Source organism: Lineus longissimus, chromosome 3 (genome assembly GCF_910592395.1).
Source record: "Lineus longissimus chromosome 3, tnLinLong1.2, whole genome shotgun sequence".
NCBI classification, from domain to species: Eukaryota; Metazoa; Nemertea; class Pilidiophora; order Heteronemertea; family Lineidae; genus Lineus; species Lineus longissimus.
Window position 1 is genome coordinate 5,322,028 of NC_088310.1, and position 24,563 is coordinate 5,346,590.

The 24,563-nt window shown below is 43.6% G+C and overlaps 4 protein-coding genes across 6 annotated transcripts; 2 read left to right on the forward strand and 2 right to left on the reverse strand.

Annotated features, from left to right (window-relative positions):
• The first annotated feature begins 239 nt into the window (after nt 1-239).
• LOC135485503 (monocarboxylate transporter 9-like) lies at nt 240-4,240 on the forward strand. The gene is made up of 3 exons (XM_064767599.1): nt 240-777; nt 1,278-1,421; nt 3,178-4,240. Exons 1-3 carry the CDS (start codon nt 531-533, stop codon nt 4,107-4,109), a joined length of 1,323 nt encoding a protein of 440 aa, XP_064623669.1. The 5' UTR covers nt 240-530; the 3' UTR covers nt 4,110-4,240.
• LOC135485502 (glutamate receptor ionotropic, kainate 2-like) lies at nt 4,146-12,032 on the reverse strand. 3 transcript variants are annotated; one of them, XM_064767597.1, is made up of 13 exons: nt 11,988-12,032; nt 10,542-10,670; nt 10,068-10,328; nt 9,379-9,557; nt 8,938-8,991; nt 8,340-8,654; nt 7,797-7,931; nt 7,267-7,470; nt 6,747-6,967; nt 6,381-6,562; nt 5,882-6,032; nt 5,080-5,515; nt 4,146-4,711 (listed from the first exon to the last, which is right to left on the reverse strand). In XM_064767597.1, the coding sequence occupies exons 2-13, from the start codon at nt 10,582-10,584 to the stop codon at nt 4,616-4,618; spliced, it is 2,277 nt and encodes a 758-aa protein (XP_064623667.1). In that variant the 5' UTR covers nt 10,585-10,670; nt 11,988-12,032; the 3' UTR covers nt 4,146-4,615. The 3 variants fall into 3 exon arrangements, with proteins under 3 accessions (XP_064623667.1, XP_064623666.1, XP_064623668.1); XM_064767596.1 differs by having other exon boundaries at nt 11,633-12,032; XM_064767598.1 differs by lacking the exon at nt 7,267-7,470 and having other exon boundaries at nt 11,633-12,032.
• A 3,468-nt stretch (nt 12,033-15,500) lies between these two features.
• On the forward strand, nt 15,501-20,730 carry LOC135484716 (uncharacterized). Its single transcript, XM_064766363.1, has 8 exons — nt 15,501-16,074; nt 16,223-16,315; nt 17,354-17,512; nt 17,890-18,796; nt 19,063-19,299; nt 19,606-19,745; nt 20,019-20,219; nt 20,572-20,730. Exons 1-8 carry the CDS (start codon nt 15,880-15,882, stop codon nt 20,728-20,730), a joined length of 2,091 nt encoding a protein of 696 aa, XP_064622433.1. The 5' UTR covers nt 15,501-15,879.
• A 326-nt stretch (nt 20,731-21,056) lies between these two features.
• Nucleotides 21,057-24,563, reverse strand: LOC135484715 (proton channel OtopLc-like). Its single transcript, XM_064766362.1, has 5 exons — nt 24,249-24,563; nt 23,262-23,967; nt 22,863-23,035; nt 22,348-22,561; nt 21,057-22,066 (listed from the first exon to the last, which is right to left on the reverse strand). The coding sequence occupies exons 1-5, from the start codon at nt 24,342-24,344 to the stop codon at nt 21,147-21,149; spliced, it is 2,109 nt and encodes a 702-aa protein (XP_064622432.1). The 5' UTR covers nt 24,345-24,563; the 3' UTR covers nt 21,057-21,146.

The window sequence follows — 24,563 nt, forward strand, 5'->3', positions numbered from 1 at the left end:
TTACATATTCCATTTAGTTTTAAATATTAACTATTTCAAATAATTTGATACCGTATGCGAACTTGAAATTACTTATATTGTAATATATTGTGATATTAATTTGCCAACATTGATATATGCAGGTTGTGTTCGTACACTACATACTATATCCGATTATTTGAAATACTCTGTGAACACAGAAGCCATACATTTGTATCGGATATCTAGGCCGAGGCCTACAATGTATACATCACAGCGGTTGCATACACGGCATGTGTTTTTCTGTGTCTTGCCACATGCCCTAAATCTGAGGTGAATAATGAAGAGGCTATGTCTGTGTACTGGTCCGGTGTACATGGAGTTCGAAGGTCAATGGCGAGTAAACCGTTAGCCCCGACGACGCGCAGCCCGGACAGTGAGACTCGAATATAGGATCCTACACACACCTTTATCGCCAAACCGGCAATTCAGAGGATTCACCACCACGTTCCTCTCGCTCGGAAGCAGTTCAGCACTCTCGACTACAGGTCTGAATCTCTTTGCAGGCGATAATGGACGAGGAAGAAAGCTCTGATGGAATTTCTTTCTCCCAGAGACCAAGAACTTGTTTCAGCAAGCCAGATCCCCATTGGGGTTGGGTGGTTGTTTACTCCTCTTTCGTAGCGAATTTCATCTTCGCTGGATTCGCCAATTCGTGCGGGATATATTACATAGAATGGCTGGACCATTTTGATGGGAACTCCAGGAGTGAAATATCATGGATCGGATCTTTACTTCTTGGAATGACATGTATGACAAGTAAGTGATGGCCTATTTCGATGCAATGACAGCCGTATCCGATTCGCCTCGTGATTGGGAGGTCTTGTCACGGTATAGATCTGTATCTACAGTATACACCTTTCCAGAAATGGGGCACTGAGTGTCCGAAATAGTGATGTCATAAGGGGAAACTAGGCCTTATGGTGGAGGGACAAAGGAGATAGTCATGGTTGACCAACACACTTGAATGCCTTTAATGACGGACAAGGGGGAAAAAGTTAGTTCCAATGCAAGCCACCAATTTCGGGAAGCATGTTTAGCACGTTGGTTCTAACTGCGGTTATAGTAGCCCATAAATTACCTGACATAAAAGTTTGCATGCATGGTCAGCCAGGATGTCTCGTCTGGTGTCTGTCTGAAAAAATGGGCGGTGATTTGGAGTGATATAAACGGTGTCATAAGCTGGTGTTGATGGTCTTCAAGGAAAGCAGTTATGATTTTTTTGTAACAAATACGCGCAACATCATGGCTTCTTTCAGGTCCTGTAGGTGCGATCCTATCGGAACGTTATGGAGACAGGCCAATAGTGATGGTAGGATCCGCCCTGGCAGCCCTGAGCCTCATGGCGTCTGCTTATGTAACCAATGTCTACCTTTTGATGGTCACGTATGGTGTGATCACTGGTGAGTGTGAGACTAGCCCCGTTAGCTTATGTTACAAATGTCTACCTATAGATTGTCACGTATGGTGTGCTCACTGGTGAGTGTGAGACTAGCACCGTTATCTTATGTTATAAATGTCTACCTATAGATGGTCACGTATGGCGTGATCACTGGTGAGTGTGAGACTAACTCCGTTATCTTATGTTACAAATGTCTACCTATAGATGGTCACGTATGGCGTGATCACTGGTGAGTGTGAGACTAACTCCGTTATCTTATGTTATAAATGCTACCTATAGATGGTCACGTATGGTGTGATCACTGGTGAGTGTGAGACTAGCACCGTTATCTTATGTTATAAATGTTTACCTACAGATGGTCACGTATGGTGTGATCACTGGTGAATGTGAGACTAGCACCGTTATCTTATGTTATAAATGTTTACCTATAGATGGTCACGTATGGTGTGATCACTGGTGAGTGTGAGACTAGCACCGTTATCTTATGTTATAAATGTCTACCTATAGATGGTCACGTATGGCGTGATCACTGGTGAGTGTGAGACTAACTCCGTTATCTTATGTTATAAATGTCTACCTATAGATGGTCACGTATGGCGTGATCACTGGTGAGTGTGAGACTAGCACCGTTATCTTATGTTATAAATGTGACCTATAGATGGTCACGTGTGCATGGTGTGATCACTGGTGAGTGTGAGACTAGCACCGTTATCTTATGTTATAAATGTCTACCTATAGATTGTCACGTATGGCGTGATCACTGGTGAGTGTGAGACTAACTCCGTTATCTTATGTTATAAATGTCTACCTATAGATGGTCACGTATGGCGTGATCACTGGTGAGTGTGAGACTAACTCCGTTATCTTATGTTATAAATGCTACCTATAGATGGTCACGTATGGTGTGATCACTGGTGAGTGTGAGACTAGCACCGTTATCTCATGTTATAAATGTTTACCTATAGATGGTCACGTATGGTGTGATCACTGGTGAGTGTGAGACTAGCACCGTTATCTTATGTTATAAATGTCTACCTATAGATGGTCACGTATGGTGTGATCACTGGTGAGTGTGAGACTAACTCCTTATCTTATGTTATAAATGTCTTCCTATAGATGGTCACGTATGGTGTGATCACTGGTGAGTGTGAGACTAGCACCGTTATCTTTATGTTACAAATGTCTACCTATAGATGGTCACGTATGGCGTGATCGCTGGTGAGTGTGAGACTAACTCCGTTATCTTATGTTACACATGTCTACCTATGATGGTCACGTATGGCGTGATCACTGGTGAGTGTGAGACTAGCACCGTTATCTTATGTTACAAATGGTCACGTATGGCGTGATCACTGGTTGTGTGAGACTATAGCCCCGTTAGCTTATGTTACAAATTCTACCTGTGATGGTCACGTCTGGCGTGATCACTGGTGAGTGGTCACGTTAGCTTATGTTAGAAATGTTTGCCTATTGATGGTCACGTATGACGTGATCATGCACTGGTTAGTTTGAGACTTGTTACATCATGAAGTTTACAGATGTCTACCTTCTGAAAGAACCCCAGGAAGAATACATTCGGGTAGATACTGATGAGATACATGTACATACTTGATTGAATGCGGCCTCCAAATGATCATGACCATTTTTGTACTGATATATGTCGAACAATGGGACAGGCGTTCGCGTTGGCATGTCTTGATTTTCGAAAACTCACTATTGACCTAGTATTTTAAGACATTTGATAAATTTTCTTACAGGTTTTGGTTTCTCAATGATCTGCATGATAATGGCGACAGTTCCTATGTATTTCTTTGACGAAAAACACGTCGGACTAGCCATAGGTCTCGCTTTGAGTGGAAATGGCTGCGGCTCCTTCGTCATGCCCTTGATAATTGAGATGCTGATCGAGGCGTACGGGTGGAGGGGATCCCTTCTCATCTGCAGTGGAATAGTGTTGAACTGCTGCGTGTGCGGCGCTTTACTGCGAAAGCCAGAGCGAGGCATTGTTTGTAAAGACAATGCAAAACCCAAGAAACCCCTCGTGGATGTGACTGTGCTAAAAAGTGTCTCCGTCGTTTTGTTTCTACTTTCTCAACTGATCTTTTCTTTTGGTTTGTCAACTGTTTATGTACACGCTGCCGCATTAGTGGAAAAAATGACAGGGGTAACGAGGACGAAATCGGCCGGCATTATTAGTACAGTGGGTGTTATGAACTTCGTAGGAAGAATCACACATGGTGCGATAGCAGGGTTCAAGTCGGTTAACATTTTTACTCAATATGGGGTTTGCTGTCTCATAAACGCGGCATCTCTATTTCTTCTTCCGAATATACCCTTCTATCCCGTTTCAGTAGTCATCACTGCCGCATTTGGCTTCTGTATCGCCCCGTATGGCAGTCTCATGCAATTGATTGTTCAAAAGATGGCCGGAATGGACAATCTCAAAATAGTCTATGGACTTTTTGTCTTCATGAGCGGTGTTGGCTGGATGGCTGGCGCGCCCATTGCTGGCCTCTTATATGACGCCACTGGAGACTACGGTACATCGATGTATTTCGGAGGGTCGGCTATGATTGGGTGTGTCGCTTTCTTTTTAAAGACCTGGATAGATGGCACGTGTAGGAAAGCTGGCACCACGCATGCCCATCATATCGACATTTCGGTAGGAGACGAAGTTTCAAATTCATAGATAAATGAAAAGAACGTGTGTCTGGCGCGATACAACTATTTGAGTTTTATTTACATTTTTTATATTTTACCACGCGAGGTATATATAGCCTACATGCAGGTCAAATTATAGAAAACTAGTACGGCGATCAGCAGTCCTCTGTCCCGTCATCACCAACCTCCAATCTTCGTCGACCCAAAATTAAGTAGCTGTCTCGTTTATCGGCAGTCACACTGATTTTCCTGATATTTTTTTCATGTTACATGTGACATTGGGTGATATGAATAAAGACTAGGAAATGCTTTTACTTAAAACTTCACGTACATTTACACTAGGCATTTCTGTACAAAATAGAAGTAAAAGCATTTACTAGTGTTTATTCATATCACCCATTCTCTCAAAAATGAAGAAGAACTCGTCGGCAGGTGTTCAGCACTACTCATTTTTCGAATCGAAAGGGGTTCACATGTATGAGCTGAAACTGCATAATCAGGAAATTGACAACTTGATAGCTTGCATCATCGTTCTTAAAGCGACTTTCCTCCCAGTCTCCTTTCTTGTAGCTCGTTCCATTTGTCCTCAATCGTGATACCTTTTGGATGGATATTGGTCAATTTCTCTTTCTGCAACAAAAATGGAAGACCGTAATAACTATTTTCACACAAAGTAATCGCTATCATCGATATAGCTGGGAACAAATGCATATCGATAGAAATGGCCAATGAACAGTATCTATACGCGGCCCCGGGCCCTGCAGATTCCACTGGCAGCACCCGATGTATATGCCCGTAGAAAAGAAAACATCCTTTTGCATCATGGCATGCACTTCCATCCACTGATCACAAGCCCACAGAAGATTTAACCGTAACCTACATCTAGGTCATCCCTGAAGACACTCTTTGGGAAACAGCCGAAGACCGATCAGCTCAGTAACGGCCGCAGTACTTTGCCTGTGAACGCAGCAGAGACGATAATAAAGATAAAAACTCACCCTTTTCCGCCAGCAATACGTTAGTCCACACACCACCAGCGATATTAGAATCCCGCAAGAGAGAATGATGAAGATGCCCCCGACGTTCTGGATCTCAAGTTCTGCCGTATCAGTATTAGTTGCAGCATCTTCTAATAAAGCACACTTACTGGCCCCCCAGTATTTCTCATCCAACTTTTGTAGTATCCCATTCTCGTTTAGTTTAAGTATTGCGATGGTAAGAACGTCCCGGTACGTCGCTCCCATAGGCAGGCCGATCCCGTACCCTTGCTGTTGGAACGGCCCACCGACAGCCATGGTGCGGCAGTTTTGCGTGGCGATGAAGTCATTGACCGGCGCGTCCCAAATGAAAGCGTAGTCCCCTTTGACGACTTTTTGTACTGCCACAGCCGTGTTTTCCACCATGTTTCCTGCGCTCATGGCAAGCCACATATTCCTGCAAAATAAGATTTCTGGCATGAACGAAAAAAATTGATACGAATAAATCATCCTCATCCGTCCTATACTTGACTATCAGTCAGAAGTTCCTCTTCTTCCGTGTTTGCTACTCTTATGAGCGTTTGATGTGTGTCACACCGTTTGGCTCGTCAAGGGGATGGCAGGATTCCACTGCAAGCAACACTGGTACTGTTGTCCTACTTAGACTTATCATTCAAAGAACCTGACATTGTCAAGTGAAATGACTAACCCATGGTGTCTGGTTTCACAACATGATGTCTGGAACACGAGTCCGACACATGTCTATTTTCACGACAAGACTACGGCCCCGCCGCCCTTGCTGAAGAGGGGATCGCTGACTCACCTGAACGTTTCCCTGCTTGACCTATGGAAGAAGTCGGCCGTCCTTGACCCCGTGGCTGTTCCATACCTGACCTCGTTCTGATCCCCGAGACTCAAAACTCCATTGATTGGTGTGCTGATCTGTGACATGGTCAGAAAGGCAGCCATGTTGGCTGAAAAGACAATAGGAAAACTGAGAAGAATTCGAAAAGGAACTCCGTCGTTGATACTTGCGGTTTTCAACTTCATTCATAAAGCAATATGCGTGCGCGAGCTCCCCGACGGAGAGAAAGTGTTTGATCTTGAAAGATACATAATCATACCAGACAAACATTTGACTCGCCCGTGTATGAGGTGAAACACCAGACGCCGCTAAGGATTCTGCCTTGAGAACCTGCTTGCACTAGAGGATGTTTAGTTGAGCCATAGCCTCATCTCAACCCTTTCCGATCACGAACTGCTCGAAATGAGAGAATGTGAAGCTGACGATACACAAGTGCACAAGCAAACTTCGGACTTACCCGTGTATGAAGAAATGATGATGAGGCTAAAGAACCACCAGAAGCTGCTAAGTATTCTTGCCGAGAGGACCTGGGGTGTACTCTCCGTCCCTGCCTGAACTAATGACGCGGAGAAGAACCAGAGGCTCTCACTGTAGCTAAACCGTGGCTGCTCCGCGTCGAACTCATCATTTGGATTAAATCTGAAAGTGGAAGTCACATCATTCTTTTATGAAGAATACTCTGGGATGTGGGAGGTTATGGTTGTAACGAAGTCGAATATGGCACACGAATTCTTTGACAAAGGTACCACAATTTAAAAAGGTTGGCTGTATGTCTTAATTTGTTATACCAGAGTCTTTATTGAAAGACTCGGGTTATACTGACTTGTCGATCATTGTGAGTACAATGCTTAAGACGATCACGGCCACAGCCATCAGAATCCATACTGTCCAGTGAAGGGGCGTGAGGAACTGGAGCAAGTTATATTTCTTATCCGGTCGCGCTATCAGGACATTCATATCACATTGCTTGAAAGGTTTGGTGAAATCCACAACGGCTTCCCGCTCCGTGGAAATTATCAGAGGGGACACTGACATTGATGCGTTCTGAAATAAATGAAAACATGTATGTGTACAATGTTCGGAACCACACTGGCATTTTTCCTCAACTTTTGTTGACACGAAGACGGCCCTTCAGATTGTCATTTAGAAAAGCAATGCAGGCATCGTTGATTTCAATTTCTGGCTTAACCGATATCATGACAACGTAAACGAAAAATGATGGCGATAATGATATACTGATGCTGATGATGATGGCAATAGCTATAACGGTGACGATGACGATAATGATGATGACGGTGATAATGATGATGACGATGATGGGCGGTGACGATGCTCTGCGTTACCCCAATCATTAACTCTCTTATCATCCCGTCCCAGTTTCCATCTTCATCTTCTGTGCCGAATTTGTCATCAGGGGTGAAGTAAATTTCGTACTCAAAGTTGACAAGTTTCTGTAATTCTACCAATAAGTCGGCACAGTAACCTTCGAAGCGGTCATTCCCCAGTCTCTCTTTATAATCCTTCTTCAACCTCAAGAACGGATCTTCCTGCAACAAAATTTTCGGTTGTGTTTTATTTCCGTGTGTCTTACTGATACGAATCGCGATTCGCGTAAAGGCAAATCGAAAAAAAACCCTTTTCATTGGAGAAACCCGGGGACGGCATGGCGACGATGGATCGACTGAACAGGAGGTAAGGCGATGGGGATGACATTGACAGAATTCAGGAGAACAGCCCAGAATAGGAGGAAGTGGAGGTCTCTTGTAGGTGTCTTATGCTCCACTTGGAGACCAGACAGGGTGTAAGTCAGGAAACTTTAGACTTGCATTCGCCCAAATAAATTCGTAATTGAATATTAAAGGTATATGCGAACCGCAATGCTGACGACCCTGACAGTTTCTCTTCCAAGTGGCCAAGCTTCATCATCGTACAGTAGGTCATTGAAAGGAGGCTCGTGTATTTTAACTCGATCCGTCACGTTTGCGCCACTCTCAATCCAGTTGCCTTTCTGAAAGCAAAAGTAAAGGTCATCGCAGCTAAAAGCCATTGACTTATTTTTGATCAGCACTGTACAGTTCAGTAATATTCATCACGTGGGTTCAGTCTACTGACATTTTGCGCCTTGTTTGTTCCATGCATTATTTCCGCTTGATCTTGATCCTGAAGTTTTGGAGTTTACCACATACGCCGTCTCGGTCTCCGTTAGTAGACGTATGTGCCGAGCAACGGAGGGAATACTTTGAAAATTCAGAATATGGGATTGGGTACCAGCGTTTAGATACAAGGATGTTGCTGGCATGCAAGGCAAGGAAACCGTTAAAATATCCTCTTACGATTGTTCCAGTGTAAAACAATACATTTTTGCTAGATTAGTATGATACAAGTGACGACATCATATCAGGTTACTTTTTCGTACCTTGTATCTGCCTTTTTCATTCAAACCCATTATATCAAGGATAAGGTTCTTTCGAAACCCCTTTTCGTCAAATTCGATTGGTCCCGTCCAGCCAATGACATTGGCCTTCTCAATGGCGTCTTTCAGGCCAGCAACAGTCCGGTTTTCTCGGCGCCTGATGTTCTGCACTGTGTGGTCAACAACAGAGAGAGCATCTACCAGAAGGGAGTCCTGCAGAGGCATGGTTCTGCCGTTCGTCTCCTCGTGTGACAGTTGAAACATTGTGACGTTCATTCCGCTGTCTGTCCAAGGCTTGAAGTCGATCACTCGAGCATCCTGAAAACATACATATCAGGTAAAGAGTTTTTTCCCTCGAAGCTGTAACGAATAGAAAGTACATGTAGTTTTTTTCAACTCGTTCCCGATTGGCATCTGCGAAAATGATGTTTCTCCCCCAACCCGGGCTCACCAGGCGGGCAAGTACTTAAATGACGCATGGTTTTGGTGAAACCAAATGATACAATGTAGCTAGATTATTGGCCATACGGCCGTCTATCTAGGATCATTTGCCTCATTAGGTATAGTATAAATGCAGAGAACGAGATACGGCATCACATACCAAAGTGACTATGATCCAATGATACACCGGTACAAGGAGGCTTAGTTGCATGGCCTGGAATTTTAGAAAGTAAAAGGGGAAATAATAAGCTCATTCGGAATGAGTTCACAATTAAATATAGTTTCAGTGCAGTTATTCCGCCAAAGTCAATACACTTGACCTTACCACTGGTTACTGGCAGGTTGCCTTGGTCGAGGAGGATTGCGACAAGACTACTTTCTTCACACCAGTTCTGGACTTGTTCTTCTTTCAAAGCCAGATTATTTTCAAAAAGCGAATTGAACCCGACCAGGGTGATCTCAAAGAATTAATGACATTATCAATGGAATACGACAGACAGAAATAAAAGAATGACATTTGAATTTGTACAGCGGTGCAGTCGTGTTTTGCCATCTTGCATTAGATTGTGCATGTGCCGAGCTGGGCCAGAGTGTTACTTACCATATTCATCATCCTTGGTATATTGGACGGATGAACCAAGACCATGATGTTAGTTTTCCCTGTGCTTCTGAACCCTATCATCGCCGCCATGAGGTCAGCATCAGTTTTTAGAACATTCAGTTGTAGTGACCGTATAAAGATAGCATTCTTGGACAAGATGTGTCCGATCAGACTGTGACCTGAGTCATCAGAAATAAAAACGAAAGACGTGTTTATGATGAAGATATCCCTTGGTGTCAACAGTTGCCAAAAATACCTCAACCACAATGGAAAACATGAATAGAAGAGTCAATGTAATTTGAATACTCTGTCTATTTAATCATTTAGGTGATTTTTGTTCTTGATTTTCTTCATCATGGACATTCTGTCCTCGCTGTGTATAATGTACCATTTTGACCCTCTTCTTTGACGTGACTTTGATACATCAGCCTTTGGACAGCGCGCATACATGTATGATATGATCTGATGATAATATTTGCCAGTATACGGTTACGACCCAGCGAATAGCTTACATGTACTACTGGAAGTTCAGAATGTGTTGGATGGAAAATATGTTTGCGTTTGCCATTTTCATCAACGCTAAATGCCTTTTAAGATGTAGCAATGAACTTAATACCAGTCGCTATTTTCCCTTCTAAAACATTGCTTTGAAAGCATAGCCACACTCCCATGATAATGGTTAACCTTACCGGTCTCCGTATCATAGATCAGGCAAATGTCTTCCATTCTAAAATAGACAATAAGATCCGCGATGAGCTGCTTGATGGTATCGGGTCCGGGGAACATAGTAAGGACCATCTCCGGCTGCTCAACCAGGCTGATGTCGCCGAGGAGATGGTTCTCTTCCGTGATCAGGTACGGGACAGATAACTCTGTCGACATCACCGTGATGAGGTGCAGATTACGACCAATCAAGACCGAGATGTTCTCACTTTTGACGAATCTTTCAACTGAAAAGATACCCATGAAATAAACTGATATCGATTCAATAAAAAAGGAAGCATGGGTTTGTATTTGTTCCCTATTTATACTTGAAGTGTGAAAGTCGATTTACGACTGTCGCATTAAATGAAATCGCAGACGACTATACATGTAGATGGCAACAAATACCTTATTCGTTGTCATTCGTCAGGATTGCGAAACCTGCCTACAGTTGAACTCACCTTCAAGCGCATGCTTAATTGATACTGGCGGTGTAAGCGCCATATCCTTCACATCAAATGGTAAATCTTTGATTAGCGCTACCTCCCGTGCGAGTTGCCGCCATCTGCCATCAGGGTAGTCTATGATGCCTGGATAGAGAAGTTTGGTATGTGTAGATTGTCATGGAGGGGGTATGCCAAAGAGTTGCAACCTCTATTAATATCACAAACTTAGTACCGGTAACCTGCGTGAACAAGATGACCTATTTGACCCCCGAGCTACCCCAATAGCCCCCGCCCGCTCTGAAATAACGGCATCAACAATTCAAACATATTATCACTGGTTGGAGAAAGTCATTTGTTTGCCGAAAAAATAGGGCACTTGCGTTCCATAACGCCGTTTTGTGTTCATAAATATCATAAGGGCCAATTGACCCGCATATGAGAGGAGTAGAGTAATTAATGATATCATTGCAACTGATAATGAGAACAACTTTGGACAGCTCGAATGTCAAATACATCGATATAGATGTAGGCTTCTAATATAACACACGAGTCATGCCCTATGAGAATTGTGTCCAAAATTGCCAAGGACTGGGAATTCAAGAATCGCACAATATCGATATGAATAATTATAGAATTTTGATTCCCTCGATGGGAGCCAACCCCCGTAATGAGTACCAAAAAGGGTTCTAACAAAAAGGTATTACAACTGCTGGTTCCACTCGATATCCCCGTTACCGGTTCCAGACTGGGAATCGGACCAATCAGACTAACGACCTCTTCGCGGTACCGGTGAGTAGCAGTCGAAAATGTCCCCCCCCCCCTGGAAAAGTGCTCGGCCCTATTCTATTGTGACGGAAGGGATTCAAACGTTTACATCCGTGTAACGTTTCGGTGAGTGTTTCCGTTTCTGAGTGTTTCCCCTTATTATTAGGGAACGCGGCTGATTGAAAGACAGATCGACACGTGTTTCTCTGTTTCCTTATTGAAAGGTCTTCAACTGTCTATTGCATGGAAACATCGCTGAAATATGGGAACAACCAAAATGTTACACAGGAATGAAGGACAATTTTGAAATAAATCAAAAGAATGGCACATGTGTAACTTACCGACTTTTAGTTTCTCCACCGCACCAACGAAAAACATAAGAAAATAATGATAGAATAGAACGAAGCTTGTAGTTCGGGCGAAAGATACCATTTTTTATTGCTGTAAATGTGTCCTCTGGATGTTAGACGTCGAAGGCCTTTATACAGATTGGCTTAATAACACTACTACACAACTACGCGATGTGTGTGATGAACTTTCTATATTGGGAAGTGATGACCCTCGCTCCCAGCACCATCGTCCAAGTCCTACGGAAGTGTTTGCTGGTTTGTTGAACAGCAGCAAATTAGAGTAAGGTGCAACAGAGTCATTTATCAATACATGTATTTATTAAAAAATTTAAAATTAGTTACTGACTCTTCGTTTTATACTGGCTCGTAATTAACAACCTGGGTATAAAGTGGCCACCACACAAGAACATTTCTGACAACATCAACAAAAACACGCGGTTCAGAATTGACGCTCCAAAGAAGGATCATTGGCCTACAGTTAACATCATATTCAATACGGCGATCTGAATAAAAAGTAGCTGTGTCGCAGTTGTGGTAATTGCATCCGTAGAGCCGCGCGGAAACAACCGTCCCATGGCATCGATCCGAAAAAGAGACTGGGCCGTAAAGACAGGGCGGCTGGCGAGCACGCGACCCGGTAAGTTTGGAAATAGTCAGGTAAGTTTATAATCTGCGACAAATTTCCCTGAAAATTTTCATAGTATTGGTCGTTTTGTTCAATAAGCTCATTATTCATAATGAGTCAAGCACTTGTAAAAGGCATAATGATAATAGTAGGATGCACTGCGGCTTCTTGGTTACTCATGAAAGCGATAACGCCTTCGGAAGATGAAATGAGACGGGTACGAACTGACCTGGTTTTGTAATGTTATTGTAATTCACAGTGTGTGTCAAAAAAAATGCCTATAAGTATAAGAATAAGGCCAATGATTTCATAGTTCTCGTTTAAAAGCCACTTTCAGACAATGGTTGTGGCTATCCTTCATCTTTTATTATCAAAACACATACTCCTTAAAACTGAATGGGCAGGCTACATGCCACAAGAACCCGGTAACGGATATGTGTCATTGACATAAGTGGTCAGAAGAGGAGTGTCTCATCAAAGAAAGAGATTCACAGTCTCATCAGTGTATTTGCTTTTCTCTTCAGAGACTTGCTGCACCAAAATCAAGCAATCCGAAGCACAAGGCATTTGAAAATGTTCTGAAACAGGCAGCAGGAATTAAACAAGATTCGGGAGACACGAAAAAAAGGTCTTCGTGACATTACACAGTGATGGATAAGCACTAGATGAAGCAGGACCAGAAACTTTATGGAGAAGACATTGAGCTCATCTGTGATATTCAGACCAGTTACGTCTTTATGAACGTCTTCTTTGAACTTGCAATGTGGTGAAGACACTATCGAATAGAACTATGCCTGAATCTTCAGTTTGGATGTACAGTTGGTGCATTTAGTCTTTAAGATGACTTTGTATCATGTAAAAAGCTGCCGGGTACTGGTGTTGAAATAATAATTTATAAATTTTCATCGCAGTCGTTATCTTTAGTGTATGTTCATCACTTGCCAGCTGATTTTATTGATGTCTTTGAATTGACAAAGTGTTTGGGTGAGGCCTGGTCACTACCAAGCAATGGGCTGTGGACAACCTAAAGATAGCCACAACTTGACTTGAATTGTAATCGTGTCTCAGAAGCTGGCTGCAGAATGGACATGCTATCATGTGTGACAAGATGTCCGGACGACTGTCACAACCATGTGGAAATCATTCCTCCCTGTACAAATCGTTGATTTTGTTATTGCGACCTGGCTGCCAGAAGTCAGTTATTGTACTATGGGCTTTGGGGACACTATTGGATGATTGCTTAGAGACCAGAGTAAAATCACAGGAGGGGACAAATTATTTCTCTATGAAGTAATTAGTACATTCATGATATCTCCGACACGTGATAGGACAGGACAGTCACAACATTATAATTTGCGATCAACACTATCTTGGCTACATGTTTCTCGGCTCTGCGTCACAGTAAGGTTGTAACAACCTAACATTGCGTACTGAAGAGCAAATTCATTGGTCTCGCTACCGTTAGGGAAGATTGCTTTTCTATCATGTAACGACCTTCTTTCCGCCGGGAGGATGTGGGCCCAGTGGTCCCTCCCTGGGGGACATCGCTCCATGATCTGTCATCAACTTCGTCAATACCATTTATAGTATGACATCTGACTGAACTATGTCAATGCTAATCAATCGCGATACATCCATACTACCTAATGATCAATTTGGTTAATGACCAATTAGTTCAGGGTGGCTTCATGATGAGCCGGCTGGCCTTGGATGGCCGTGACTTTTTCATTCGTCTTTCTCGATCAGCATCAGTTTGTCCCATGGTCATGATTGGCCATTTGACGAAAGATGCGACTCTTGATGACATCGGAAGGGGCATTTGGGCTGTGTGATAATGATCACCAGAGCCGTTACATGTTAACATTGACCAGGGTCTTTCAAATATTGACCGAGTGTCTTTTATAGATAAAAAAATCGAACCGGCGCAGTGATAGTGGTGAGGTGGTCCTGTAATAATATGATTAAATGATATGTCTGTTTTGGAGAATGGACTATCCCAGGTGGACTTCTAGTTCCGTCACACCTGGCCTTGGCTTCTTCTTGTAACAGATGTTACTGGAATCATGGTAAATATAGTCGGGAGACATACCGGAGGGTAGCAATTATGATGAACAAAGGCGTCATTGGTTGCCATGTGAATCAAATTGCAAATTGACAGTGCTGCTATAAACATGTGGTTGCATGAATCTTATCCGGGAGATACGTCATCAGACCGGGAGACTGTCTGAGGTACATTAACACGGAGAAGGGACGCCTTCCCATACCAATCCTTCTTACTCGATCATGAGGAAATCAGGGTTCTCCGGCCTCGCCGGCCCGGCCTGGATACTAACAGCTTGAGAGCTGGGCCGGAGAAGCGAACATTAACCCCTGATTTCCTCAGCATGTTCTTACTCCTATATATCAGGTAACGGCGTTTTACTCTGCAGAAATTCCCATGAGCACGTAGGTCTATAATGATTTCAGTAACAGCAAAAAACTATCACGAGGTATATGGAAAAACAGAAGGAGGTTAATTCGTGGCACGCGTCGCTGGCACACAGTATTGATTAGTTGGGGACGAGTTTCAGGATCATCGCTGCAGTATAATCGGTGACAGTCAATTAAGTGGGCGATGGCCCGTCGGTGAGAAACATGCAAGGATGGTTGATGATCCTCGGCCATTTGCGGAGTCGAAGAAGAGGACATGCAGTACCGGTAGGACATTCATTGGAGTATGTTCCTGAATCTACCGTTTTGACTATCCTGTAACGAACGTGTTCGCTACTTTTCAATTTTGAGGATGGACTGGAGAGAAAATCAATTTCCATGTCAGCCGACGACACAGTGATCATGAGGAACTGTGGCAAGGCCAAGTACCATGAAGGAGGTTGCTGCCAAATCATCCAGGATTGCTCGTGTTTTTGTTGTCCCGATCAGTTTTTTACGAACGCTGCATCATTCTGGTGGAGTATAAAGATATATATTCAATGGGTTCTTAATTAGGAAACGGATACTGTACGCTGAAGTACAACTCAATAGTTATAAGTTGTTCTTTATTAGCGGCGTATGAACATATTTCCGAGTGAGATGTCGTCCTGTTGAGTATACGAAGCTTCAAGCGTCTGAACATGACGAAGGACGGCATTGCAGAGACACAGCGTATGAATCGATCCAAAATATCAGTTTATGCCTGGATTTTATATTTTTGTTCACAAATATTTATTTCGAGGGAAAATTGACTCCGACGGAGCGATTGAAAAGATATCGATAGTCATATATAGAATATATAGACAACCTTTCATTCTTTTAAATCATAATGATTGTTTTATAAAGGGTGGGAGGAAACCGTACCTGTAGCTCCTGTGCAGAACGGGCGTCAACCTATCATTATAGGTGACAAAAGTCACAATTTTACTGATGGTGGTGATGACCAGAAAAACGATCGCTACTATGGTGGCCGTAATGACGTAAATATGCTATGCAGAATCCAGTCCCGGAATCTCCAGTACAGTCATTTTGGTTTGAAAATCATGAAGGTGATAATGATAATTAATATAAAGCTTACGCATAAGAGGATGTGCTTGATAATTAGGAGCTGTGACAGTTTAAAAAGGTATACATTGCCTGAATAATGCTTATTTCAAATAATGAAATGACCATTTGGTTCAAAATGCCATTCAAAGCCCTGGGGCTTGGGATTATCACGACAGGACTTATGGTGCTGGCTGTGGCCCTCATCATGGGACTGGAGTTCCCGAAATATGTGAGCAAGGAGACCAAGAAAGCCTTGTGTCTGACTACCGCATCAGAGGAGTACAAAACATGGGTGAGTTTAATGTCTCTTATATATGAACGTTCTTCATGTACATTTACTAAATCAAAACTTAACTGGGGTTCATGTATATATCTAACTGAGTTTATGTATCTTTACCGAGGTTCCTATAAAATCAATGCATGTTCCTCTTGTTTTTCAGATCCATGACAACCATCGCGACAGGCTTAACTATGTTTATTTCTGGCACATCGATAATTCACATGCCTTCCTCTTCGAAGAAGCACAGGCAAAGGTAAGAGGAAATGTTAAACCAACAGACCATGCACCTGTTAATTCGCAGTACATTGTATAATTAAACTGTCGACTTCAGCTTGTGTTGTCGTATTTATCACCTCGGGCAAGAAAACCATTTTACAAGCATCGTTCCGACCAAGCAACCAATCTATAGCGCATCTCTGCATAGACACATCTGGGCGTTATAGACAAACGACAACTTTAGCGCAACTGTCAAGCTAACTCTCCAACGCTCAACGTTATCTCATTCAGCAATTAACGATCGTGAGATCCCCAACCTCTCCAACTTCTGCTCTCAGAAATACACACTGGCCTCTCTAGTTGAAAAGGTATAGGCCTATCTAATCTTTCGCACGTTTGTCAAAACCACCTGCATCAATATGGAAACATATCATTAAACTGGTTCCAGACTATACGCAAATACAGCCATCGTTTCCATTTTGTTATCATGGCGATAAAAAGTCGTCTTGCCGAGCAACCGAGGTATTAGCGTCTCTATGGCTCTTCAGCTTTCCTTGCGCTCTGTCAACATTAAGAATCAACAAAGCAGTTATATCGTGGTCAATATTAGATTCATGTTTGAACGATAGAGCAATATTACTGTTATCAATCTTCATGTTTACCTCAATTAATCAAAGTAAACTCGGGACAAATGGTCTTTTCAAGAACACGTTTTGCGACTTCAACCACCCGAGAGTGGCTATCAGTGAATCATAATCAGGTAGAACTTAGAGTTTTCTTGACTGAATGCTCACAAGGTTCAAATTGAAATGTTCTTAACTGAATTTTAATAAATTTTAACTTAAAATGCGTCGGCTGTCAACCGTCGATTGAGTGGTCCCAAGGCTCGGGACCGCCGCCAACGCACAGCGTTAGCTCCATCTTGGGAGAGGTGCAGACTGCGGGGTCCCATTTTCCTCTACGTACACGTCCGTGGTACATGTAAACCTAAATCAATCCACTACCGACAAACAAGCTAAGCGTGAGACATACTCATCGTTAATGAATTTCCCTTCTTTGCGCTTTGTCCTCCCAGGTTGAGTTGCGTGGTCCTTACGTCTACAGAGAAACTGGCACAAAGGTCGGAGTGGGCTTTTATGGCGGCAGGGTCAGCTTTAAAGAGATGACCACACAAATATTTGACCAGAAACTGACCTTTAAGGAATGTGGGCCGACGTGCACAGAGCAGGATGAGGTAAAATCATTCTCAATACTGAAAGTGCTTTGTTGCCAGTGAGCATTGTCGTCACATCCAGATCTGAAGTACGTAGCAGTCTTTTAAACGTATCCCGCAATATTTTCCATCAAATGGAACTGAGAAACGATAAGAAAACAGCGATGGAGAGCTAATGTCCAACAAATACTACAACGTCATCTAAGGTAGCTTTGTCAAAGTAGAACGCCTCTAGTTTAGCATCAATGGTTAAGGGGCCATCGATCATTGAGCCGGGTTGGAGCCAAGGGGCAGTGTTGAAGTAGGCTCGGCTGCACTTGCGCTTTTGAGAAATGGTAAGAATAGGGACATGGCTTAGAGGTTTGATGATCAAGGGTTTAAGAAAATTCCCATTCCAGCTGACAGTCATCAACACGCCGTACCTTTCAATGGTGGGCAAACATGGTAGCGCGAAAGCTTTGCTGCTGTGGTATATCCCAAGGTCAATCCGTGCTGCTTTCAAGGTCATAGCAGCGGCAACGAATCCACTAGGTGATGACCCGTATGCTGCCTTTGGGATAACATCAGTTGGGGTTTTGAATGGCCCGATGGGTAAAGATGTATCAAAGAATGGAATGGTTCCATCATTTGGAGAATTTATTGCGAAGCGCGACCAAGGATACAAGGACAGTATTCTAGCAGGGATTTCAAACAGGAATTTCACAAGTGTTGAAATGCACGGACTATATGACCTGTTGCTCTCAGACGATGCATTGGGTGTGGCGACAAACAAAATGTCAGACTGTGAAAATATCACCTATTTATTTGAAAGTTCCAAAATACTGATAAAAAACGCTGCTGGCGGAAAGGCTCATCCAACTTTCCTGAAGTGTGGTCTTGTTCCTCTTTTGGAAAAGTGGACAAATCGAAATGCGGATGGTTCTAATGTTAGAGCATTATTTTCTATAGTTGCTGAATTGTTGTGTCCGAATGTTACTAATTCGTGCCTTGAACTCCCTCCAGCGCAAAAATCTGAATACATGACTGCCATGGCTGAGTATGTCTTGAACACTTTACCGTCATTCTTCCTCAATGATCCTGTGATAGGTAAAAATCTAGGCGTGATTACCACAAAAACGGTGAACGAACTGGCAGTCGGTTTCAATGTTTCCGCAGGAGACGCCGATGATCAGGATGTTATCAAATTTGTACCGGGCGTTCTTGACAACCATACCACCGTTAATGACGCAATTGGCAATGCGGCGGAGGTGACATTAACGGCGTGCGCAGATGAGTTCAGTTTACAGGAAAGCCTTCATTGGGCAGGTAAGTAACGATACGATCATAAAGATGCGTTAGAGGGCATATCGGCTGTAATCGGATAATAGCCTTTTTTCACAAACGCCGCACTTCATCTTAATCACAACGCGTTTTTTACTTCACTTTTCCCGCTTGCATCGAAGTAAGAGGTGATCGAGAGTCTGGATGAGTCAGTTTATATGCCCATGGCTGACAACAAACATACCGGTAATCACCGTACGTGATGAACAATCAATGGAAGCTGAATCCTTCCGTTTAACTGATTGTTTCAGGCTATAAAGGAAAGAGCCATCAACAGTTTCTTCCTTTTGCCGACCACCGAGTCCACGGTCTGTACATGAATCATCGTCCACCCGAAGACCTGCGGCCATGCTGGTATTACAGTCTAGCAAGCGAGATCACAGTGCCGGTGTTTCTTCCTCCAATATGGCGGACTGTATCTTTCAGGAACGATCGCACGACGACGCTGCACCATGGGTATGAGAGTAGAAGATTCACTCTTGGATTAGGTAAGAATGAATTCCTCGAAGTCTATGATATATCTTTCTATCTCCAGTCCAAGAAGTGGACAGGTGGTTTTTGAGAAGAGGTCTCTTGTAAATTACTTCAATTTTCGTCTTCGTTTATGGGTTGTATTCAGAAGGTGGGTGTGCCTAGTAGTTCTCCTGCTTCATAATAATTTCTCATCGTTGCATGATAACGTGTTTGTTGGCCAGGATTCAAGCCGACCCAGAAATAAGCCTTCATCCCAATCTATGACGAATGGACGCTTGTATAAACATTGGGAAGTCGTTACCGTTGCGATTGCTTTTTAGATTCCGCCTACCTCATTGGTAATGGTCTCCAGGACATGTCGGGAATACTTCATTATCAAGCATGGGTCAGTCTGCCAAATCTGCAGAACACAACACCCACATCCGAGCAGACGACAACAAGTGCCGAATATTCATCATATGTAAGTAACGGCTTTACGCATTTGCAATGCCCATCACGGGGACTCAAATTGGTGGCCTGGGGCCGGGTGATCAAATTGATAGAGCAATTATAATTCACCATAAACCCGTAGGAGCATTGTTTCCAAAAAAATCATTTAATGACCACATTCATATCACCAATCAAGAGATCAAAAGCTATCGCTGATATTCGAATTTATGCCAAAAAGAGGACCAAGGCTCCGGCCACAAAGAATTAAATTTTCAATGAACCCATTGCTCCATTCTCTTTGCAGGTCGATATCGAGCCCATCACTGGTGCAGTGTGGGGCCGAAAACTCAACTTCCAGCTGAGTGCGGGCATAAACTCAACCTACATCTCGGAGCATGACAGAAGACCATTCAAAATGAATGAGACAAACCACCCCATACCCGTATATCGGCTGGACCATCGGAGTGCTATCAACAAGGAGGGAATTGACCATTTTAGAGAGTCGGTAGGTACAACCTTTTGGCTGAAGCTAATCGGTAATTTATCGGACCTTGGGTACGGTAGTTCCCTGAGAAAGTTCGCAATGACTGATTCGAAGGAAGACCGTCGTATGCGCAGCATGCTTATGATGGATATCATAAGATTCATCCTGCTGTATTTGATCTTCCTGAAACGGTCACTGTAAATCATCCTGAGTTTCAAGGCCTTTCACTTGTCATTCGACTGTATGCATATAGAAGTGAACCTACAGGTGGGCGAGGATAGTGTAAAGAAGTGTAACGGCAAAACGATTTGCATTTGATAACAATTAACTTTACTTGATTTGTGGCTGATATTTCTCATTCTGCACTCTTAAGGTATCAGGGTTTATGACTGCTGCGTGTGCCGGCCTCATCACTTTGACGATTCCAGCCTGCCTCATCACTGTGCTTGGATTTGTTGTGGCATTTGTCGGGTTGCCGTCCAGGAAGATGCGAGTACGACCGGAACAGAGCGAAAGTAGTGAATATTTGTGACATTGTAAATTGCCGTCAATATGAATGAAACGGAACAGCTGAAGGTCGTGGTGTTTGTGACACTTGAGCTTACCGTTATGTAAGAGACTGGCCGGTTGCAGCCTGAACAGATATAGGGTTCGTGGTCACTATTTTTGATACTTTAGATCACCGTCTCGGAGAAGACAGGAGCTGGCAGAACAGTGGGCGACCGTTGATAACTTTGCATAAGATCACGAGACTTGGTGTTAACACATTACCTCCTCTGGATTGTCAAGCAAAATACAGTCCGAAACCATGGGTTCCTATGCAACTGGCAATTAGTGTTCTATGAAGTCCTCCGCAATTTCAGAAACGGTTTCACCCGTCAATGCAGTTCTTTGACAGTTTCAAGTTGTCATTGCGGTAAATAAAGCAAATTTGTACGAAGCACCATGTCAGTGATGCTTTTTCTTTCTGTTATAAGCACTTTTCCAAATGTCTGCTAAGCATGCAGTGGAATGAAATCTAAAGAAAATGACGAGAGGAGTACAAATATAAGTGACAATCAACCAGACTTGACTCAGCAAATACCTATATCCATCTGGGTCACTGTAAACAGTCCGCGTCTGAAACGTGTAGAGGATCCATAGCGCCACGTTGGTCATGAGAAGAAATATCACACCTTCCTGCCCAGGTTTCCTCAGCAGAAGATCGATGTCTGTTGATTGTCTGCGGATGCCATCCTGTATGAAGATCACTTGGACGGTTGCTTGGACAGAAGAGAGTAATGGTCTCACTAAAGCCGCGAAGATATTGTGGAGGTCGTGGGTGTAAAACGCCCAGACCAGGCTGAGAACATCAAACGTGTACACTCCAACCAGTGCCACAGACAACAGAATCTCATCGGGACCGTTGCTGGCATTCTGGACAAAAGTGAGTTTCTTCACCTGGAACGCGGTGTAGATGACTCCTAGGAACGCTATGAAGAGTAAGCCAGAGTCTGTGTAATAGTACATCATGTTGCCCACGTGGCGCATTTCGTGCTGCTCGTGGAACACCATGAACATTACTGTAGTCGTCACAACAGTTGCGACAATCGCTATACCGAGAAATAGACCTTTGCTGGAGCGATGACAGTCCACGCTGAATCCTGTCTTGAGGTTGATTTCCCGCCCCATTAGATCCAAGGGTGTCATGGTCTCTTCCTGGCTTGACTTCTTCGCCAAGCCGATGTTTGTGTAGATGACGTATGTCGCTACCGCAGCAATGAGACTGTACTCGATGACGAACGGGTAAAGGAAGGGTGTGGCGACGCTCATAATGGCTCCCAGTGTTGGGGGACCAGCACAACTGCTATTTGGAAAGTGACCAATGTCTGAAAGTACGAAATACGAAAAATGCTGTACAGATTCTTAGGAACATCTAGCTTCTGAATGGAAACTAGCTGAGAATTGTGCTCTTAATAGTTTTGTTATAAGCAACACAGTACAGTATGTTAACCAAATTGCTAGTATTTATCTTAATGTCTATGCTTTATCATCACAATTATGTTAACTGCATATAACGACTTCTAAAAAGGGAATTAAAAACGAGAGAAGAATTGCACAAGATCGTTTCCTGAGAGAGAATTCTCTCTAGATCTTGTCGACGACTTACCCACATTTCCTTGAGCTTCCCTCCTGACGCGGTCATGTGCTGTGGTCACATTTCCGCCAATGACGTCGTCATGAACCTCGTTATCATGAGACTCCTGGTGATGTGAACTGTGGACCGACTCCCGGACCAGCGTTTGCAACCACACACCCACATTGGTCGCAACTAGATGCATCAGTCCAAATCTTGACAGCGCTTTATGGTGGTTGATAGAAATCTGGAACAGGGACGCGACTGTTAAACACTCAGGCTGACACTCCCAGTCGATCCATATTCAAATAGTGCCCCATGGTGCCGTGCTCACAATAAGACGTTGGTCCCCGAAGCACTCGGACAAGGGCATCGTAACTAGACCATCATCTGACCATTGCAACTCACGTGCGGGCAAAGGCGACCATCATCAGCAACCACGACTAGATTCTGGTAGAACAACTCTAACCTATGTTTAAGGGCTACTAATAATCATTTGAGAATATACGAAAGCAGAAAGCAATCGAATCGAACTAAATTGACCTCACCTTTGAATGTTTGAAGAAGAAGAAGAGCTGAAGCATTGTAAAGACAGCCTGTGATGTGTGAGCGAGGAGTTCAAACCTGTGGTGATCGTTCTCGAGATCCGGGCATATCATGATGGCTTCAACCGCTGCCGCCGATTGGAGGGCGCAGCTGATGACGGTACCAGTACCGAATACTGCAAAGAGAAAGTAGCAAGATCGGTGTTGGTCGATGCCAACCTTGAAACTTTTCATCACTCTCCTAGTCGATGTCAATCATGAGGTCAACATTTTCAACTGACTGCTGAAGTCGATCAGTGACTGCTAAGAGGCGTTTCGTTGGAACGTTGTGGTAAACATGTACTCTGTGGATGCTTGTAATAATTTCAACAGTTTTCAACAGTCTCCAATGGGACAACTTACATATTGCACCAATTCTTTGATAAAAGCCCGGAGAATGCGCCTCCTCGGAACTAAGCACGGTCACCCGTCGCGATCGCTGGATTCGAACATCATTCTCCCTAAATACTTTCTCCGGCCTAAAATCTGACGTATTTGCAGCAAGTTCGTCTTTAAAAGCAGTACAATATGTTAGAGATGATGAGATAGAAGGCTTTCTGGGTCGTCTGTCGGGGTCCATAGTTTCAAAGATGCGCTCACAGGCTGTCCAAGCAGCATCACTTTCATCGCGGCGGAGCCGCTGTACCTCGCTTTCGAGGCCGCTGAGTGGATTAATAAACTCGATGTCCTCATCGACCTCCTGGAGGGCACTGGTGGCACTACACCGACGAGAATAGGAGCAGTCAGATCCCATACTTCCTGTCACACCAGAAGTCCCTGTCGTATGGGTCTTTGGTTTTTCTCTGGTGCTTGAGTTCACTGACTCTTCGCAGACTTCGTGCCCTGGAATGCTGTCATTCCTCGATCGCATCCGGTACGTATTCCCCGGCCTCCTCAAAGTACCCACCGGGGAGGATGAAAGGTGGTTCTCACGCATTGGCCTTGAGGGACGCGACACCATAGGAAGAGGTGTCATCCAAGTACTTTTCGAGGAAGATCCTCGCAGGAGGTAGAGAAGAACGTAGAGGAGATAGGCGGTTCCCACAACGAATAGGAATGTGAAATATATCTGCAAGTGCAAGGAGACGTTTTCTCATTTCCCGAGATTTCAAACTCGGTCCTACGCCTGGCCTTTTCACTTCCGAATGTTTGTGCAGAAAATAGTAAATTTACCCAAAAATTAGCGGAATGTTTGGAAGGCAACTTTAGCGGAGTATATTTTGGTGAGTTACCGTCATAGCGACGAAGAAAAAAACTTGTTGCCAGCCAAGATAACTTGAATTGAAGCAACTTTTTGGCAGGAACATTTCAGTGGCAGTGTCGTCTGCTGGGTACACCACCTATACTCACAGAGGGGACAACGGATGTCACGTGGTCCGTCATAATGGCTGCCACAGGTAAACCTGCGGATATCACACATAGAAGGAGAGCGTAGAGCTGACTCATTCCACGAACAGCTTGCGAGCTGAAAATTAGATGAAAATTTTAAATATGATTTTATCAATAAACTGCAATTTGCTCATAAGAAAAAAAAAATCTCATTATTTTCTAAGATCCGTCAATAAGGTTAATGGTTTGCTGGAGTCGCAGGCCCTCCACCGATTTTGCCGGCAAATACTTTTTCGTGCGGGGGGTGGGGGGTGGGGATCGGGAGCTGTCATAAGA

Coding starts and splice junctions, on each gene's coding strand:
- LOC135484716 (XM_064766363.1), top strand. CDS start 15,880: ATGCTTATTTCAAATAATGAAATGACCATTTGGTTCAAAATGCCATTC. Junction 18,797..19,062: donor GGAAAGCCTTCATTGGGCAG/GTAAGTAACGAT, acceptor TGATTGTTTCAG/GCTATAAAGGAAAGAGCCAT. Junction 19,300..19,605: donor AAGATTCACTCTTGGATTAG/GTAAGAATGAAT, acceptor ATTGCTTTTTAG/ATTCCGCCTACCTCATTGGT.
- LOC135485503 (XM_064767599.1), top strand. CDS start 531: ATGGACGAGGAAGAAAGCTCTGATGGAATTTCTTTCTCCCAGAGACCA. Junction 778..1,277: donor TGGAATGACATGTATGACAA/GTAAGTGATGGC, acceptor GGCTTCTTTCAG/GTCCTGTAGGTGCGATCCTA. Junction 1,422..3,177: donor CACGTATGGTGTGATCACTG/GTGAGTGTGAGA, acceptor ATTTTCTTACAG/GTTTTGGTTTCTCAATGATC.
- LOC135484715 (XM_064766362.1), bottom strand. CDS start 24,344: ATGAGTCAGCTCTACGCTCTCCTTCTATGTGTGATATCCGCAGGTTTA. Junction 23,968..24,248: donor TGACATCCGTTGTCCCCTCT/GTGAGTATAGGT, acceptor TTGCACTTGCAG/ATATATTTCACATTCCTATT. Junction 22,562..22,862: donor TCTTCTTCAAACATTCAAAG/GTGAGGTCAATT, acceptor TCCCTGTTCCAG/ATTTCTATCAACCACCATAA.
- LOC135485502 (XM_064767596.1), bottom strand. CDS start 11,723: ATGGTATCTTTCGCCCGAACTACAAGCTTCGTTCTATTCTATCATTAT. Junction 6,968..7,266: donor TAAGAGAGTTAATGATTGGG/GTAACGCAGAGC, acceptor CATTTATTTCAG/AACGCATCAATGTCAGTGTC. Junction 6,033..6,380: donor CATCATTTCTTCATACACGG/GTAAGTCCGAAG, acceptor TTGTCTTTTCAG/CCAACATGGCTGCCTTTCTG.